At 41.6% G+C, this 19,103-nt stretch overlaps 1 protein-coding gene across 2 annotated transcripts in view; it reads left to right on the forward strand.

Annotated features, from left to right (window-relative positions):
* Positions 1-18,759: 18,759 nt before the first annotated feature.
* mRpS18C (mitochondrial ribosomal protein S18C) overlaps positions 18,760-19,103 on the forward strand; it is a 127,424-nt gene continuing 127,080 nt past the window's right edge. Inside the window, exon 1 of one of the 2 annotated variants that reach the window (XM_090388149.1) lies at positions 18,760-18,945. In XM_090388149.1, coding sequence (XP_090244275.1) covers positions 18,900-18,945 — 46 coding nt within the window. In that variant the 5' untranslated portion in view covers positions 18,760-18,899. The remainder of the gene's footprint in view (positions 18,946-19,103) is intronic. The other variant, XM_090388150.1, reaches the window with a different exon arrangement.

A 19,103-nucleotide genomic window follows, 5' to 3' on the forward strand; every position in this document is an offset into this window, starting at 1 on the left:
GGGCACAAAAGGTGATATAGTTGTACACGTTGGCACTAATGATATTAAGAGTAGGAGACCGGCAGAATTACTCAACAAGTACAGGTCACTGTTGAAAAAAAGCCGAGAAATAGGGTTGAACTTGAAAGTGTCTGCAATTCTGCCCAGACACGATAGGAGGGAGTATATGATGAGAGCCATGTCGATCAATTCGGCCCTGGAAAGATTGTGCAAGGCTCAAGGGGTAGAATTTTTTTCAGCCTGGACTGTACTTGTTAACAGGAGAGATTGCTTCTACAGGGATGGGATACACTTAAATAGAAAGGGTGCAAGAATATTTGCTGATGCTATCGAGGCAGTGTTAGGTGGGTCGGAAAACTGCTAGCTTGGGGCGATATAAAGACTAATAGTTTAACAGTAACCGCAGGCAGAGGTGAAAGTGATATTTGCACAACTTCTATTAGAATAAGAAGCGATCTGGAGCGAGGGGTGTTGGGGGTTTCAGGGACGGATGGCAGTCATCCTGGAATAGTTGGGTATATGGGATGTGTTAGGGTAACAAGGAATAGGCATAGGAGCATGTATGCTTGCATGTATACCAATGCTAGAAGTATAGTAAATAAATTTTTTGAATTTGAAGTGTTGGTCAAGACATCAAAGGCGGATATTGTTGGGATAGCAGAGACGTGGTGTCACAAAGATATAAGGAATGCAGAACTGGAATTTGGGGAGTACAATGTGTACAGAAAGGATAGACAGGACAGAAAGGGAGGAGGTGTTATGCTGTTAATTAAGAAAAACATAAAATCAAAAGAAGTGCATCCAGTTGATATAGATGGACAGTGCACTGTTGAGTCAGTTTGGTGTGACATAAGCACTGCAAAAGCAAAAATAAGAGTAGGAGTGTGTTATAGGCCTAATGACTCGAATGAGTACAATGAACAATTGTACAGAGAAATAGAGTGGGCCAGTAAATCAGAATGTCTTATAATGGGGGATTTTAACTTCCCAGATATTGACTGGAACTTGTGGGTTGGTCATTCACACACTAGTCAGATTTTGTGGATTTATTGGATGATTGTTTTCTGCAGCAGCATGTTCGAGAGGCAACCAGAGAAAGTAATACTCTTGATCTGGTTATCAGCAGTGATCACTCGTGTATTAAGAATTTGCAGATAAAGGAACCACTAGGTGGCAGTGATCACAGTGTGCTGAAGTGGGATTTACTCAAAGAGGTAACTACCGTCAGGGGTAAAGGAAAGGGTTTTTGCTTCCGTAAAGGGGAGTACAGTGGTCTCAGACAGTTTTTAAATTCTGTACAGTGGGATCGACTGACGATGTTACAAACAGTAAATTCTAAGTGGGAAGCATTCAAGGAATTAATCGTGGAAGCTACTAGACTTTTCATACCAATGAAGAAATATTGTTCAAGGTTTAGGCCTAAATGGTTATCAAATGAACTAATGAGACTCGTGACAGAGAAGAAAAATGGATGGGATGCATATAAATTATCAGGCGACGCAGAAGCCTGTAGCAGATATAAGCTAATCTGTAATCAGGTCACAAAGGAGGTTCGGCAGGCAAAGGCGGATTACGAGAAATCTTTGGCAAAAGATGCTAAGAAAAACAGCAAGGATTTCTTTACTTATATAAACTCTAAAAGGAAGGGGCTGAATATGATTGGTCCACTTGACATCGATGGTTCCACTGTTGATGATCCTGCTCAGATAGCAAACAAACTGAATGAGTATTTTGCATCTACATTCACACGTGAGGAATCATTACAGTTTGAAAATGGAAGAAGGTTATCAAATTGTAGCAGTGTGCTTAATGATTTTGTAATAACTGAGAGCAAAGTGGAGGAGAAATTGTTGAAGTTAAACATAAGAAAGGCACCTGGGGCGGATGGGATCTATCCAGTTATATTAAAGGAGGCGGCAAAGCAACTAAGCAAACCCTTAGCCATAATTATGAGAGCATCCTTGGATTCAGGGGAGGTTCCCACGGACTGGAGATGTGAAAATGTATCCCCAATTCCCAAAGGAGGTTCGAAGGGTGACACGAATAATTACAGACCAGTTAGTTTAACTTCTGTTCTGGGTAAAATAATGGAGTCACTGGTTAAAGATGCATTGCAGGATCATCTAGACAAGACTGCAGCAATAATTCAAACACAGCATGGGTTTGTTAAGGGAAAGTCTTGTCTGACAAATTTGATTGGTTATTATGATGTGGTCACAAAGGAACTGGATGCAAAAAATAATTTTGATATCATATACTTGGATTTCAGGAAAGCTTTTGACACTGTTGCGCATGGAAGACTACTGTACAAATTGGAGCAGAATGGTATTAAGGGTAAGTTGCTACAATGGATAAAAGGATGGTTAAGTGGGAGAAGACAGAGGGTGGTAATCAATGGGTGCTGCTCTTCGTGGACTAATGTTATTAGTGGAGTCCCACAGGGTTCGGTGTTGGGTCCACTGTTGTTTTGTATATTTATCAATGATATTGATGAAGGTATATCAGGCTTAATGTCGAAGTTTGCAGATGACACGAAGGTTGGCAGGGTTGTTAATGGCAGTAATGGCAGTGTGCTACTGCAACAGGATCTAGATAATTTGGGCAGATGGGCTAAGAAGTGGCAACTGAAGTTTAACCTGGACAAATGCAAAGTACTGCATATGGGTAGAAGTAACCCCAGAGAAGCGTACCAACTGTGTGGTTTGGTTTGGTTTTGGTTTTATTGGCGCATTAGCTACTAAGGCTATAATGCGCCAAGACCATGTCATTTATAAAATAATTTAAACTTTCAGTGACCTAATTAGTTAGGTCACTATGTCAAGAAGTATAAGAAAAATGTAGATTTTATAAACGAGTAAAAATATTTATTGACTTTAAAAATCTAAAAATAGCAGACACATTGTCATTGTCGGATAAAATCTGACTGAGTGTATATGGCTCAGTCAGATGATTAAAAGCGGTAAGACGGATACTGCTAAAAACTGGACATTCGATTAAAATGTGTCTAATTGATAAAACTGTGCCACAAGACTCACACATAGGAGGGTCATCAGCCCTCAGCAAAAATGAATGAGTTAAATGACTGTGTCCTATGCGGGTCCGGGCAAGAACAACTTCCTCCTTACGATTCCTGCGCAGACTAGACTGCCACGGTTCAATTAAAGGCTTTATACGGTATAGTTTATTCCCAGTCTGTCCATTCCACAACTCCTGCCATTGGGAATGTATCTTCTCGTGTATTATTTGCCTGTAGTCTGTATAGGGGACTGACAGGCAGAGATTATTATTAGGGATTGCTGATTTGGCTGCGGTGTCAGCCAAATCATTTCCCCTAATCCCAATGTGGCTGGGAATCCAGCAGAAGCGGATGTCATATTCGCGATCATGGAGAACGTGAATCTTCTGCTGAATGCTAGACAGAACCGGGTGAGGATTATACCTCACGGATATTAAAGCCTGTAACACACTGAGAGAGTCAGAATATAAAATGAACCGTTGGTATTGGCATTCACTAATGTGATCCAAGGCTAACTTTATAGCGTGCAGCTCTGCAGTAAATATGCTGCATTCAGAAGGAATCTGCTCCGAAGTAGTGCTGTCTCTAAAGACAGCAGCAGATCCCACATATGATTCCGCCTTCGAGCCGTCTGTATAGACTGGCGCGAAGTCAGAATGTTCAGCTCGGTGTGCTGAAAAAAGCTGCAGGTAGACAGACGATGGAGTGTCCGACTTACCCCAATTTCTAAGGGACAAGTCACATGCCGGGACATGAGCATGCCAGGGTGGAAGGGGTTGCTTTGGTGTTTGGGCAACCCTGTCTACCTTTATATTAAGTTCTTTGAGTAGCTCTTGGACACGAATACCAAAAGGACGATTGGCAGTCTTACGGGTGTTGTACAAATTTTCCCATCGCGGCTCAAAAACGGTTAGCCACGTAGGGTGGTCTGGCAGGGATTTCAGTTTTAGAGCGTAGTTTAGAGACAACTGCTTACGTCGAAGCAATAATGGCGGTTCGTTTGCTTCGACGTATAAGCTCTGGACAGGAGATGTGCGATATGCTCCAATAGCGGTACGGAGAGCCAGATGATGGACAGGATCGAGCCAACGAAGTACACTGTCTCTGGCCGAATTGTATACCAGGGACCCGTAATCCAGTCTGGATCGTACAAGTGCACGATAGATGCGTAGTAGGGTGCATCGATCCGCACCCCAAGATGTTGAGGAAAGAGAGCGCAGAATATTTAGCCCTCTTGTGCACTTTGTGCGGAGTTGACGGATGTGATCCAGAAAGGTCAGCTTTTTATCGAATACGAGTCCCAAGAATTTTGTGTCCGCTGCTATTGGAATTACATTTTGTCCGAGCTTTAAATCAGGTTCAGGATGAAGATTACGCTTACGACAAAAGTGTACGCAAACGGTCTTCTCCGGCGAGAACCTGAAGCCATTAGCAAGAGCCCAGGAGTTGAGGCGATCAATAGCTTTCTGCAGTTGTCTTTCAATAACCCTCATGTTGCATGACTGACAAAATATGCTAAAGTCATCAACATAGAGGGCACAGTTTACAGTTGGAGGAAGTTGTTCTGTGATGGAATTCACTTTGATGGCAAAAAGCGTGACACTTAGTACTGATCCTTGTGGTACTCCCTCCTCTTGGCTGAAGGAACGAGAGAGTGAGGATCCCACACGAACTTGGAAGGATCGATTGGCTAAAAAGTTTTTAATAAAAATGGGGAGTTGCCCCCTAAGGCCAAGGCTATGCAGATCTTTCAAGATGCCAAATCTCCAAGTTGTGTCATACGCTTTCTCCATGTCAAAGAACACCGACACCAAGTGTTCACGTTTTAGGAAAGCATCCCGGATGGATGCTTCCAATCTAATAAGATGGTCCAGAGTGGACCGGTTCCTTCGGAAGCCGCACTGTATGTTGGAGAGAAGGTCATTTGATTCTAAGTACCATATTAAACGAGAATTAACCATTCTCTCCAGGATTTTGCACAGACAGCTAGTCAGAGCAATAGGACGATAGTTGGTGGTGACTTTTGGATCCTTTCCTGGCTTAGGGAAGGCAAGAACGATTGCCTTTCGCCAGGAATCCGGAAACTGCCCTTCAGTAAAGATTCTGTTATACAGAAAGAGCAGACAATCCATAGATTTTGGTGAAAGATGTTTAATCATGTCGTAATGGATGCCATCTGGTCCAGCAGCACTTGCTTTGGAAAGAGCGAGGGCTCTTTTCAGTTCCTGAATAGTAAAATCCCCGTTGTAGGGATAGAGGCCCTTGGACTTAAAATTAAGTGCTTCTCTTTCCAGTTTATGTTTCAGGACCAGGAACTCTGGGGAGTATGAGGATGTTGCGGAGATGTTGGAGAATGTTTCCCCAAGAGCATTGGCTATTGCAGTTGGATCTGCAATAGCGCATCCATTATAATCTAAGATTGAAGAAGGGTGGGATGTATATTTTCCCTTCATTTTCCGGATTTTATCCCAGACTACCTTAGAGTTGGTAGACTGGTTAATAGATGATGTAAAACGGATCCACGATTCCTTTTGACTCTGACGACGGATGTAGCGTGCTTTGGCTCGTGCACGTTTGAAGGCTATAAGGTTGTTCGTGGTAGGATATCGGCGAAATATCCCCCACGCTTTGTTTTGAGCCTTTTTGGCTGCTGTGCATTGTGAATTCCACCAAGGTTTGGGAAATGGTGGAAACCGGGCTGATGTTTTTGGGACAGCAGTAGCAGCTGCGTGGACAATGATTTCTGTGATGTACGTTACTGCGTCATTGATAGGCTCCTGACTGACTGTACTGAGTTCAAAATTTGCCTGATGTTGGAAGGCAGTCCAGTCAGCCTGATCAAACTTCCACCGTGGTAACCTAAAAGGAAGACACGGTCTCCCACTGTGTAACAAGGTTATCACAGGGAAGTGATCACTTCCGTATGGATTCTCCTCCACTTCCCAGGTGAGTGAAGGGAGTAGAGAAGGGGAGCAGATAGAGAGATCAATGGCAGAAAAAGTACGGGTAGGCATATGGAAGAAGGTGTTTGTTCCAGTATTTAGAAGGGAAAGGTCATTGTCATTGAGCATACGCTCTATGACTCGTCCCCTTCCGTTGATGTTAGCACTACCCCACAAGGTGTTATGTCCGTTAAAATCCCCGAGAAGTAAGGAAGGGGGAGGCAGCTGCGTTAGAAGATCATCAAGGTCTGCCTGGGAGATGTCAGTCCCAGGTGGCAAATAAATAGAGCAGACCGTTATTAAAAATCCCACTGTAAGGCGAATTGCAACAGCCTCTATGCTGGTTGTAATTAGCAAGGGCTGAACTGGGGTCTGATTACCCACAAGGATAGCCACTCCTCCATGAGCAGGACCATCCGCAATTCTATCCTTACGAAAGATTGTGATGTTATGCAGGGTGGGATCATCATTTGCCTTTAGATAAGTCTCCTGCAAGCAAAAGCAAACTGGCTCGTGCTTTTGCAGGAGGGCCTTGATGTCATCAGTATTTCGCCGGAATCCACGACAATTCCATTGTAGGAATTTAGCCATTATTTTGGCTTGGTGGGTCCATCAGGCGGCTTCCGAGGTGCTGAGGGCTTACTTTTATCAGTCTTGGCTTTGTCTTTTTTGGGGAAGAATGGACGATGTCCCGTGTCCATTTCTTCCTCCGCAAAGAGTTCCAAGACTGATTCATCCTGTACCTCCTTGTTCTCTACATCCATTGTTTCTGGTATTACGGGTGACTCTTCAGAACGTTTTTGCTCTTTTTTACCACTTGGTTTTGGTAGTGGTGGAGCACTAGGAGGTACGGATATAGGAGTGGCAACTGATTGTGTTTTTTTGGTGGGCTTTTGTGAATTTAATAAATAGCGTGCAATCGGAGTGAATGACTCTTTCGGTGGTATAGTCATCTCAGTTTGAGTACCGATAGTGCACTTGGCAGAAACCTTCTGAGCATAGGAAGGTTTCCCGCTATTTATTGGTTCGATACGTTTTCTGGCCTCTGGGTAGGAGATATTCAGCTCTGTTTTCAGTTTTTGGATTTCTTTTTCATCCTTCCACCGCTGGCATGCTCGAGAATAGGCGGGGTGCTCTCCTTGGCAATTAATACAGATCGGTTTTGAAGCTGAACATTCCTTGCTCTCGTGGTCTTTAACACCACATCGAGCACAGGCAGGGTTACCACGACAAGATGTTTGTGAGTGGCCGTATTTTTGGCATCTAAAACACCTCAGTGGGTTTGGGATGTAAATCCTCACTGGGCAGTTTAGATAGCCTGCCTTGATGGAACTTGGAGGCCTTGGGGTATTGAACGTGAGGATAAGAACTCGGGTAGGGACGAGATTCCCATCCTTTCGTATCGATATTCTTTTCACAGCTGTCACTCCTTGGTCTTTCAATTCAGAGCAGATCTCTTCTTCAGAAACATGAAGAAGGTCCCACTCTGATATAACACCACGTGAAGAGTTCAGAGTTTTGTGGGGGGTTACGGTGATAGGTATTCCCCCTATGGATGTAGAGTTTAAGAATTTTTCAGCTTGTTTTGTGCTGGAAGCTTCAACTAAAAGATCGCCAGAACGCAGTCGTTTAACGGATTTTGGTGACCCTGCCAACCCTTCTAATCCTTTCTGGATAAAGAAGGGTGACATCTTTCCAATTGACTGTTCTCCGATGGAATGGAGAATGAGGAAGAGCGGTGTCACTGATGGTGTTGGTGTATCCTCAGTTCTGGCTCTTTTTGCAGAGGTGTTTTCTTTTTCATCTTCTCGATTAGGTAGGGGCCTTGTTGGGGCCCCAGAAGAAAGGGGATTTAAATTACTCATATGAGTAAAGAGAAAATGTCTGATGCCTAAGTACCTCACCCACCACGGAGCCCTACGAGGGGACGCCCACTCGTGAACTAGCAGGTACTGCGTACACGAATGGGACGCCGAGTTCGCTTAGAACACCATACCCACGTTACCAATAAGTCTTTATCCCGTCCCAGGACCATAGGGAGGGAGACTTATTGGAACGCAGTTGACCCTAGCAGTATAAAACCACCCGCCGATTGATCCCAGTCGGGCCGGTCCGGGACCACCCGTCTTGTCGAAGCAGGGGCCAAAGTGGTGTATTGAAGCTGGGCCCCTCAACCACCAGGATCCCCCTTTCCGCTTCCACGGGTCGCGGCGCACGGCTGCACACGCCGGATTTCAAAGATGTAACCCTGAAACCAAGGTATGGGCGTTAGATCCCAGTGATGCTAATCTGGAAACCCAGCAGCGTCACTGGGAGGTCCCCTCACCACGTACAGGTGCCCACGTTGAGGGGTCTGTGTGGTACTACACTTAAGGTGGTAGAAAATGAAAAAGACCTGGGAGTAATTGTGCAGTCAGATATGAAGTTTTCTGAGCAATGTAGACAGGCTGCTAGGGCAGGTCATGGGGTTTTGTCAATGTTATATAGGAATTTTGCTAGCAGGGAAAAGGAGGTGATTGTCCCTCTGTATAAGGCAATGGTCAGGCCACGCCTTGAGTACTGCGTACAGGTCTGGAGGCCTCATTTTAGGAAGGATGTAGATTTGCTTGAGCGTGTACAGAGAAGAGCAACACGATTGGTGAGGGGAATGAAGGGATCCTCTTACCAAGAGAGGCTTAAGTTCTGCAAATTGCAGTGGCTGGAGACTAGGCACCTGCGCGGTGATCTGATTGAGGTCTATAAGGCCTTGAATGGGTTGAGCACGCTGAATTCTGATGGGATCCTCCCACTTGTTCAGAATACGAACCTACGGGGACATAAGTTCAAATTAAGAAAGGATAGATGTAGAATAGATGTGCGGAAATTTGCCTTTAGCCAGCGGGTGGTTAATTGCTGGAACAAACTTCCATCTGTCGTTGTGGAAGTTGATAGGTTAAATAAATTTAAGGAGGAACTGGACAGGCAATTGGAGGGTATGGTGTGATTTTTTTTTTTTTTTTTTTTTGGCTGATGCTGCATAAGCTCCTACACTTGCTTTCTTGCATCAAGTGCCACTACTACTACTACTACATTTGAACGAAGCGTAGGGAGCAGTAGTACAGGCACATGTCGTACAAAGGTTTTGAACAAAAGGCTTTGGGAGCGGTAGAGCCGACTTGGGGGTTGTATCTCCTTTAGTTATATATAGTCTTTGTATGTCTTGTGTCTAGCTGTGACCAAGCAAAACCTTTTGAAGTTGAGTTATCTTCTGCTTTAGCTCTTCTAAATTTGAACAAAGACTTGGGAGCGACACCTGCATTAACTATATGAGGCGATATAACCTTTTTACGACATGGCTCTAGCTGTTACTGATACGTCACGAGTTTATGAGCCAGTAACAATACGGCTAGAATCTAAGCACGTGCTGTTATAGCCCTTGGACCACATTTACAGTTTGGAACTTTCTCAGTACAGTGTGGTTGTAAATTTTTCCACTGCTGTTTTTCCCTAAAATGCCACTGCATGAAATGTTTGACGAAGTAAGAAAACCAAACGTAACTTTCTACAGACGTCTGAGTCACAGTAGTACAGTTCGTGTTTATTGCCACGAATTCGAGCCACATGTTGCGATCGAGACAGCTAATACGCATATGATGTTATCGAGAAGACAATGGGATGAATTCAAAGACAAATTGGATGATGTCATGCTTTCCGTAAGAGCTAAATCTAAAGAAGAAATCCTACTACATGGACACCGAATCAATACCGATGGTGGTGCTTGTGATTTCTATTGGAAGCAATTCTCGCTAGCTGCAGAAAGGCGAATGACTCTACACCTTTCTAAAATAGAATCGATATATACTAGAATCATAGACATAGATTCTTTTCTTCAGCGTCTAGAAGACGAAAAACCTGCATTTCTGTTAATGCAAACAGTTATATTGGAGCATCTTGACTGCGTTAGAGAGCGTATAAAGAATGACGTGTTTATCGACTCTATCGATGTTTCGTTTAACGATGTTTATGCTTATTTTCTTAGAAATGCTGAACCATCTACAAGTGTTAAAATTTTTTCTGCTAAGTGCTTGAAAGAAGGTGTAGCTACGGTGTTCAACTTATGCTTTCTACAATGCTGTAGTTTCGATGATTGAAGAACTTCAAACTGCTTACACTACGAAATATACGAAGTATCCGTTCTGATCAAAGCAATGTACATATGTAAGTGCTTGTGTTGATTTTTTTTTGTGATTAGTAACTACATCTGGAAAACTTACCAATAAAAACATATCTATTTGAAAAAATATTGTCTGTCTTTTTTCTTAGAAAGTAGAAAATAGGTTTTAATTTTCCATTAATCAATAACCTTTTTTAAAAATTGAGAAGTTACTTTTAGGAAAGAAAATAGACATAAAATGATTTCAAATATAGATTAAAAAAAAAAAATTCAAAGTTACAGATAGAATCTGAAGATGGAGCCACCATATCACGAAGATGGTAAATAAATAAATATACACATCAATACATTTTACTTTTCAGTTTTTTTTCCAAGATAGACTAAACATAGGGATACAAATTCAACTCGCAGAGGAACCATCACAAATAGTTATAGGTAAAAATATATACATATAAATTTAACCATCAAAAAAAAAAAAACACTCATAACATTAAACAAAAACCACATAAAATGAAATACTTAATTTCACATTTTCAACTTACATAATGGAGCCACATCTTGCAAAGCCACAGAAATATTTAAACGTCAAAGTCATAGCTATTGGAAAAAAATATATATTTAAACATCTTAAATAAAATCTTTAATTTCAGATTTTCAACTTTCAGAATGACCTAGTAGATGGCGCCACAGTTTCTTGGTAGACAGTCTCAGTGTTATGACAGTCTCAGTGCTTTTGGTAAAAAAAAATTTAAACATCAAAGCAACTTAAAGAAAATACTTAATTTCAGATTTTAACTTTCAGAATGACTCGCTAGATGGCGCCACAGTTTCTTGGTTGTTACGATGTCGTGGCAATCTGCGTTCAAGAAGTATTGTGACCCCAAGTATCAGTATGTGGGAAAAAAATATATTTAAATAAAATCCTTAATTTCAGATTTCAGCTTTCAGAATGACTCACTAGATGGCGCCACAGTTTCTTGGTTGTTACGATGTCGTGGCAATCTCCGTTCAAGAAGAATTGTGACCCCAAGTATCCGTATGTGGGAAAAAAAATATATCTATATATATTTAAATAAAATCCTTAATTTCAGATTTCAGGTTTCAGAATGACACGCTAGATGGCGACACAGTATCTGGGTCTTCCGATGTCAAGGTAATCTCGATGGACTAACTGTTATGACCCCAAATACACGTATGTGGAAAAAAATATATATATATTTAAATAAAATCTTTAATTTCAGATTTTCAGCTTTCAGATTGCTTCCACAGATGGCGCCACATCTTGCAAAGCCACTGAAATATATTTAAATGGCAAAGTCATAGCTGCCTAGGAAAAAAAAAATATATACGTATATTTAAACACCTTAAATAAAATAAAATCTTTAATTTCAGCTTTCAGAATAACTCAACAGATGGCGACACTGTTTCGGGGTCTTCTGTTGTCGTTGTAATCTCTGTGCGCTAAGTGTTGTGGCCCCCGTGTGTGTGTGTGTGTGTGTGTGTGTGTGCGTGCGCGAACCCACGATCCATTGCGAGCACGGTAGCTTGAAAAACCAATGCGGCAAAAACAGACGATTCCTACGGCAGCAAGCGACCAGAAATCACAGGCAGACTCAGAGCCGTACTCGGTTTATACCCCCAGACCAATCAGAACATCGGTTCATATCCCCCTCCAATCAGAACAAGGCAAAATACAACTTCCTACGTCACACTCACACCACTCTTCACTATAACAGCTACATTTACACATATTCTTATAACTGAAAGGGTAGCTGTGGGAATAAGCACCGGACCACCAGTAGCAACGACATGGGTTTGAACCTAGGTAAAGCAAAAATAAAATTTATATATTTAATTTAATGTCGAAAATAAGTGGCGCCATCTAGTGGGCGAAATGAGAACTAAAATATTTTTTCCTCTGACTCCACAACTAAGCCTCGGCGCAACAGCTAAACCTCGGCTCGTCTCACCGGCACACGCTCAAAACCTAAACGGCAAAACAAGCGACCAAGGCGGCAGCATGCACGAAAATTGACGCCAAAATTCATAGAGCCGTACTCGGTTAGAACCCCAACCCTATACTACTCATGTTGCTGCAATTAGTTGTCTTCTCCTCAAGAAAAGCTGCTGTGCATAGTTGGTGAGAGCTTGATACTCTTCCTTAGTATCCAGTAAGTGGTTTTCTTTGCCTTTTGGTATATAAGTCAACTTTGTGATAAGCTGACAGTGGAGGTCATCGTAGAGGGGGCACTCGTGCATGAGGTGATCCCAGTCCTCAATTCCTCCACAGGCACATGTTGGGTCCTGTTTTGCCTTTATTGAACCATGGCCAATAAGCAAATACGTGGTATACAGGCCTGGAGAAAACCATAATGGGGATTTTGGATAGATTGTGCTAACATCTGGGATGAATCTCCTGGTGATTTGCCCCTTGGTTGAATTTGTCCAGCGGTCCTGCCACACCCACTGCATGTGTGCTTGAAGTCTCCTCTTCTCAAATTTTTGGTTGTTGGTAAGATTCAGCTCGAATCCCAAGCAGGTCTGAGACACGCCCTTAGACAGATGATACAACATTCCATTTCTCACCACCTCCAGGTCGAGGGGGAAGGCCCCCACCAGGACCTGGAGGGCGTGAGTACTCACAGTGCAGCAGGCACGAGAGGTGGAGAGCAGGACCGTGCGTTGAGTGGAATCCAGGATTCGTCTGTTTACTGCAGTCGTAGCCTTGCCAAACCAAATTCCGGCTGCATACGTAATCACAGGGATGAAGATATCCTTGTAATACAACGAGAGGGTTCGCTTGCTGAGACCCCAGTCCCGACAGGATATCCTAGCAACCATGGCAGTATAGTTCCTCGTGGTGTAGATGGCCACCGAGCACGCTTTACAGTTGATCTCCATCCCAGTGGCAAAGAGGCCAGAAACAACAGAATAGCACATGCTCTACGCAAAAGTAACAGTACACATATTTCTAGCCGTTTTACACAGTTTTGTATTATAACAGAATTTGTAGAAGAATAAGAGAAATTTACTTCAACATGAATTTGATAGTATAAATAAGAGCTATGGTGCTCAATTCGTTCTACGTTGATGTCAATATTTGTGGAAGAATAACAGAGTATCATGGCAGTGTTGAAATAATGTTCATAGAGGCGCTGTACAGAAGATATTTTTAATTTCGACATGTTTACTACTTCTACGCATTATTTGTAGATCTAGAAAAGTTGGGCAGATGGGCTGAGAAGTGGCATATGAAGTTTAACTTTGAAAAATGCAAAGTACTGTATATGGGATGCAGGAGCCCCAGAGAAATATTACGTTCTTAGCGTTTTTTTCACCAACCTTTCATGGAGTAAAATAAAATTAAAATAAATTAAAACAAAACAAATCTTGATAACTATATTTACAATAACCTGTATTTACAAAATTAATATACGTATTACAATATTAAAAGTATTAAAACACAAGATTAAAATGCATTAAAATATACTAAGTTAAAAGCGATAAAATCCCGTAGCTTTCAAAGGCTCCAGCCTTCTTCTTCAGCAGTACTCTCTATTATTCAGTACACCTTTAAATATCAGCGGGGTAATGGTAGGCATCACATGTTTCTATTCTCACGTGTTCCGCTCTCTTGCATTGTGGAACCGGAAGTGGCTCGAACGGAAGTCGTACGGAACCGTTCATCCTTTTTTAGGATAATAGTCTCTAAAAGGGGGGTGAATCCGTACACCCCTATCCCTATTAATGTTGGTTGTAGAGCTGATCCGCAAACTCTCGAGCCACTTACGGTCCCAGAACCTATGCGCCCGATCGGTGATAGTTGCATCGTCTGGGGAGATCTGGTGCTCGAGAGTTTGCGGATCAGCTCTACAACCAACATTAATAGGGATAGGGGTGTACGGATTCACCCTCTTTTAGAGACTATTATCCTAAAAAAGGATGAACGGTTCCGTACGACTTCCGTTCGAGCCACTTCCGGTTCCACAATGCAAGAGAGCGGAACACGTGAGAATGGAAACATGTGATGCCTACCATTACCCTGCTGATATTTAAAGGTGTACTGAATAATAGAGAGTACTGCTGAAGAAGAAGGCTGGAGCCTTTGAAAGCTACGGGATTTTATCGCTTTTAACTTAGTATATTTTAATGCATTTTAATCTTGTGTTTTAATACTTTTAATATTGTAATACGTATATTAATTTTGTAAATACAGGTTATTGTAAATATAGTTATCAAGATTTGTTTTGTTTTAATTTATTTTAATTTTATTTTACTCCATGAAAGGTTGGTGAAAAAACGCTAAGAACGTAATATGAATATACCCAACCTCAGAGGCCTATTTGAGGAGCCCCAGAGAAATGCCAACTGTGTGGCATTTCTCTGGGGTTCCTGCATCACTTTACTACACTCAGGTAGTACCACACAAATACTACCTGAGTGTAGTAAAGGGTAGTGGAGAATGAAAAAAAGATCTGGGGTAATTATATAGTCAGATATGAAGTTTTCTGAGCAGTGTACACAGCCTACCAGAAGAGCTCTTGGCGTCTTCTCAATGATATACAGGAATTTTGATATACAGGAATTTTTAGCAGGGATAAAAAGATGATTATCCTTTTGTATAAGACAATGGTCCCGCCACACCTTGAGTAGTGCGTAGACGTCTGGAGAACTGATTTTAGGAAAGCCTTAGAGTTTCTAGAACGAATACAGAGAAAGTCAACAAAATTCGTGAAGGAAACGATGTGGCGCTCTTACCAAGAAAGACTTAAGTTCTGCAAATTGCAGCATCTGGAGACTAGGCACCTGCGAGTTGACCTGATTCAGGTATATAACGCTTACAATGGTATGAGAAGGCTCAATGCTGATGAGATTCTTCTTCTTGCCAAAATTATGAAGCTCGGGGTCTTAATCTCAAAATTGTGGAAAGACGGTTGTACAATAGATGTGTGGAAATTTGGCCTTAGCCAGTAGGTAGTTGATTGTTGGAAAAAACTTCTACCCGTCGTTGAAGATGTTGATAACTTAAGTAAATTCAAGATAGAACTGGACATACGTTTGGGGAGAAAGGATAGGTGAAATGGGAGAGCTTTTTTTTTGGCTGATGCTGAATAAGCTTACTTTCTTGAATCACATGCTTCTGGTAATGCTAATATTGTTGCTATTAGAGGAGTCACAAATTCAAATGAGGAATTACGGTTGTAGAATAGATGTGCAGAGTATGGATGATCACTGGAACAAATTACATTGGTTGTTGTAGCAGTTAATAGCCTAATAACTTAAAATTTTCAAGGAAGGACTACACAAAATATTGGACCGAATGGACAGGGCAAATTGGAATTTATTTTTTTATTTATTTATTTATTTTGGACAATGCTAAATAGTCTTGCTTTCTTGAATAACTTGGCACTAAAAATTTTAGTAAAACACTAAAACTGTTATGTTATTGTCATCTACCGTATTAGAAAATACTTTCAATTCCCCATATGTCTTGTGTTTGTAGATTGCATGTGTTCCTCCTCGATTTGCCTGTGTTGCTGCACGAAAAATCCCAGTTTTCCAGGTGGGGCGAACTGGCAATCTGCAGCTGAGACAGTTTAACTGATCCACGGAGTGAAAGAAACCCCATCACCCCACGACCCGCTCCGGCAGCCCTAGCTGGTCGTGTGGTGATGGGGGTTTTTTACTCCGTAAATGGTCGGGTCACGCTTTTAGTGCTGTGTACAGTTCTGTAGGCTACATTTTAAGTGGAATGTGAAGTTGCTTGAGCGTGTACAGAGGGGGGGACGGGATTGGCGAGGGGTAAAGAGGTTTCTTCTTTCCGGGAAGGGCTTAGGTTCTGTGGCTAGGCATTTGCAAAGTGGTCTGATTGGGTATGTATGGTCTTGAATGGGTTGAGCACGCTGGGTTCTGATGGAATTCTTCCGCTTGCTCGAATTGGAGGGCAGAGGGGAAATAGCTTCCTGTTGAGGGCGGCAGTTGTAAAGTTGATCTGTGGAAGTTTGCCTTCGGCCTGGCCGGCGGGTGGTTGAATGTTGAAACAGGCTTCTATCTGACGTTTTGGGGTGGTTGATCGCTTGAATGAGGTCAGGGAGGAGCTGGACAGGCTTTTGAAGGGAATGGTAGTCTGCACAGTAGCACAGTGGTATCGTCACCGTGCTCCACACACCGAGTGGAAAAGGCCCGAGTTCGAATCCGGTCGATGACACGAGGAACTTCAGTGGGCTTTTTTCACTCCGTGCTGAGTTAGTCGGTTTCAGGAGTAGATAGCAAAGTTATTTTCCCCCCTAGAAACTGAGATATTTTCGTCAAGCAAACTGGCAAATCTACCAGAGAACACACGCAATTTATATACAAAATAAATATATGGGTAGATGTAATCATTTACGGGGGACCCTAATATCATAATTTGGTCTTGGTTTTTTTTTTTTAGGAGATGATTGTGGAAAATTGTTTTTTTTTTTTGGTTGATACTATGTAAACTCATACGTTTACTTTCTTGCATCACATGCCTCTACTACTACTACTGCTACTATATGATTCGTTTTTACTTACTCAGAATCCCTTCCTGTGTACTACCATTAGTAGATTCGCCGTTATCCCAACGTGGAAAAGACATGTCTTTGAATCCCGGCCATGACGAAAGGAATTTTTATGGGCCGTTTTCGAAACGTGACAGAGACAGTCGGTCTCGGTCGATGGTAGCATGGTTTTTCTCCAGTAAACTTTGGTTTTTCGTCCAACAAACAGAAAATCGAGAATTGTACACACGAAATTTACAGACAATATATAGCATTAGCATTAGTAGAGGCATTTGATACAAGAAAGCAAGCTTATGCAGCATGAGCCAAAAAAAAAAAAAAAAAAACACTTCCACTTCACCCCTATGTTCGTTCAAAATACCTGTCCAGCTGAGCCTTAAACTTAATTAGGCTATCAACTTCCACGACAAGGGATGGAAGTCTGTTCCACAAACCAACCACCCGCTGGCTAAAGGCAAATTTCTGCACGTCTATCCTACATCTGTCTTTCCTCAATTTGAATTTATGCCCTCTCAGGTGATTATTCTGAGCAAGAGGAAGAATCCCATCAGCATTGAGCATGCTCAAACCATTCAATGACTTATACACCTCTATCAGATCACCTCGCTGGTGCCTAATCTCCAGCAAAACTTAATTTTGCTGGAGACTAGGCACCAAAAAAACAAAACTGTAATTTGCAAAACTTAAGCCTTTCTTCTTAAGAGCACCCCTTTGTTCCATTCACTAATCTTGTTGCCCTTCTCTGTACACTGTTCCAGCAGCTCTACATCCTTCTTGAAATGAGGCCTCCAGGCCTGTATACAGTACTCTAGGTGTGGCCTGACTATTGCCTTATACAAGGGAATAATCACCTCCTTATCCCTGCTAGAAAAATTCCTATATATCATTGACAATACACCATGAGCTACTCTTGCAGCCCGTCTGCACTGCTCAGAGAACTTCATATCTGCCTGGACAACCAACCCCAGGACCATTTCATTCTCTACCACTGTCAGTTGAGTACCACAGAGTTGATACATTGCTCTGGGGTTGCTGCTTCCCATATGTAGTATTTTACATTTGTCAATGTTAAACTTCATTTGCCACCTCTCAGCCCATCTGCTCAACCTTTCCAGATCCTGTTGCAGCATAGTGTCAGTAGTGTCCTTGACAACCCTGCCTATAGCATCTAAGACCATATATACAGAGTAATATGGTCTTAGATGCTGATGCATCTAAAACAACAACAACAACCTGCTCAGAAGTGAAAGCCCTTCATGGTGAACCTACTGCAATAATGATCTCACAGAGAAATATGTTTTACTTGAATGTTCCTATTATCAGCAGGGGATATTAGAAACTTTTCTATCTCACAGAAGTTTACAGGATCCAATAAAAATTTAGCACATTTTGAGAATGAAGCAAACCTAGAGAAGGGCAACAAGATTGGTGAGGGGAATGAAGGTATCCTTTTACCAGGAGAAGCTTGAGTTCTGCAAATTGTAGCAGCTGGAGACTAGGCACCTGCGAGGTGATCTGATTGAGGTGTATAAGCCCTTGAATGGGTCGAGCACGCTGAATTTTGATGGGATTCTTCCACTTCTTCAGATTACGAACCTAAGGGGGCATAAATTGAAATTGAGGAAGGACAGATGTAGAATAGATGTGCGGAAATTTGCCTTTAGCCAGCGGGTGGTTAATTGGTGGAACAAACTTCCATCTGTCGTTGTGGAAGTTGATAGGTTAAATAAATTTAAGGAGGAACTGGACAAATCCTTGCACCATATAGCTAATAATAATAATATTTAGAGGGGATCTTTTCTAATTTTTTTTTTTTTTTGGCTGATGCTGCATAAGCTCATACTTGTTTCTTGCATCACATGCCACTACTACTACTACTACTACTAATATTTTAAAAGAAGATTTGGATATTCTCTCTTATCAACTTATAAACTTGAAACTATTATATCAATAAATTGAAAAGAACAATTGTGCCAAAATTTCAAATTCAATATACGTGTACTTCATGGTTGCTATGCATCCAGGGCCTTAGTATATATACTTTGTATCTTCGATAGATAATTGCCCTCTATAATGTTTTATAAATAAAATATATACTATAAAATAACCAAGAATATCTTTTTCGGTTATCCGATAGTTAAGAAAATAATGTTCCCAAACGATCTGAAATAATGAAACGAAATATCGATCTGTTTGCCGTCTGTTTCTGAGGGGTCGCTGAGAAAAACAAGTTAGCATTGCAAATTATGATGAATTCGATTATTAGACCAAGATTCATGATTTTATTTATTAGTAAGTGTTTGATTTATTCAGTGATTTGATTCTTAGATTAAAACAGATGAGTGTATAATGTGAAATGCTACCTAAATTTGAAAGGTTGACTTGAAAATCGTCAAAAAATACCTCAAACATAATTATATTGAAAATAAGCTATACTGATAAGAAATTAA

This window comes from Mastigoproctus giganteus, chromosome 13, assembly GCF_048544385.1.
Source record: "Mastigoproctus giganteus isolate SK-2022 chromosome 13, ASM4854438v1, whole genome shotgun sequence".
Classification (NCBI taxonomy): domain Eukaryota; kingdom Metazoa; phylum Arthropoda; class Arachnida; order Uropygi; family Thelyphonidae; genus Mastigoproctus; species Mastigoproctus giganteus.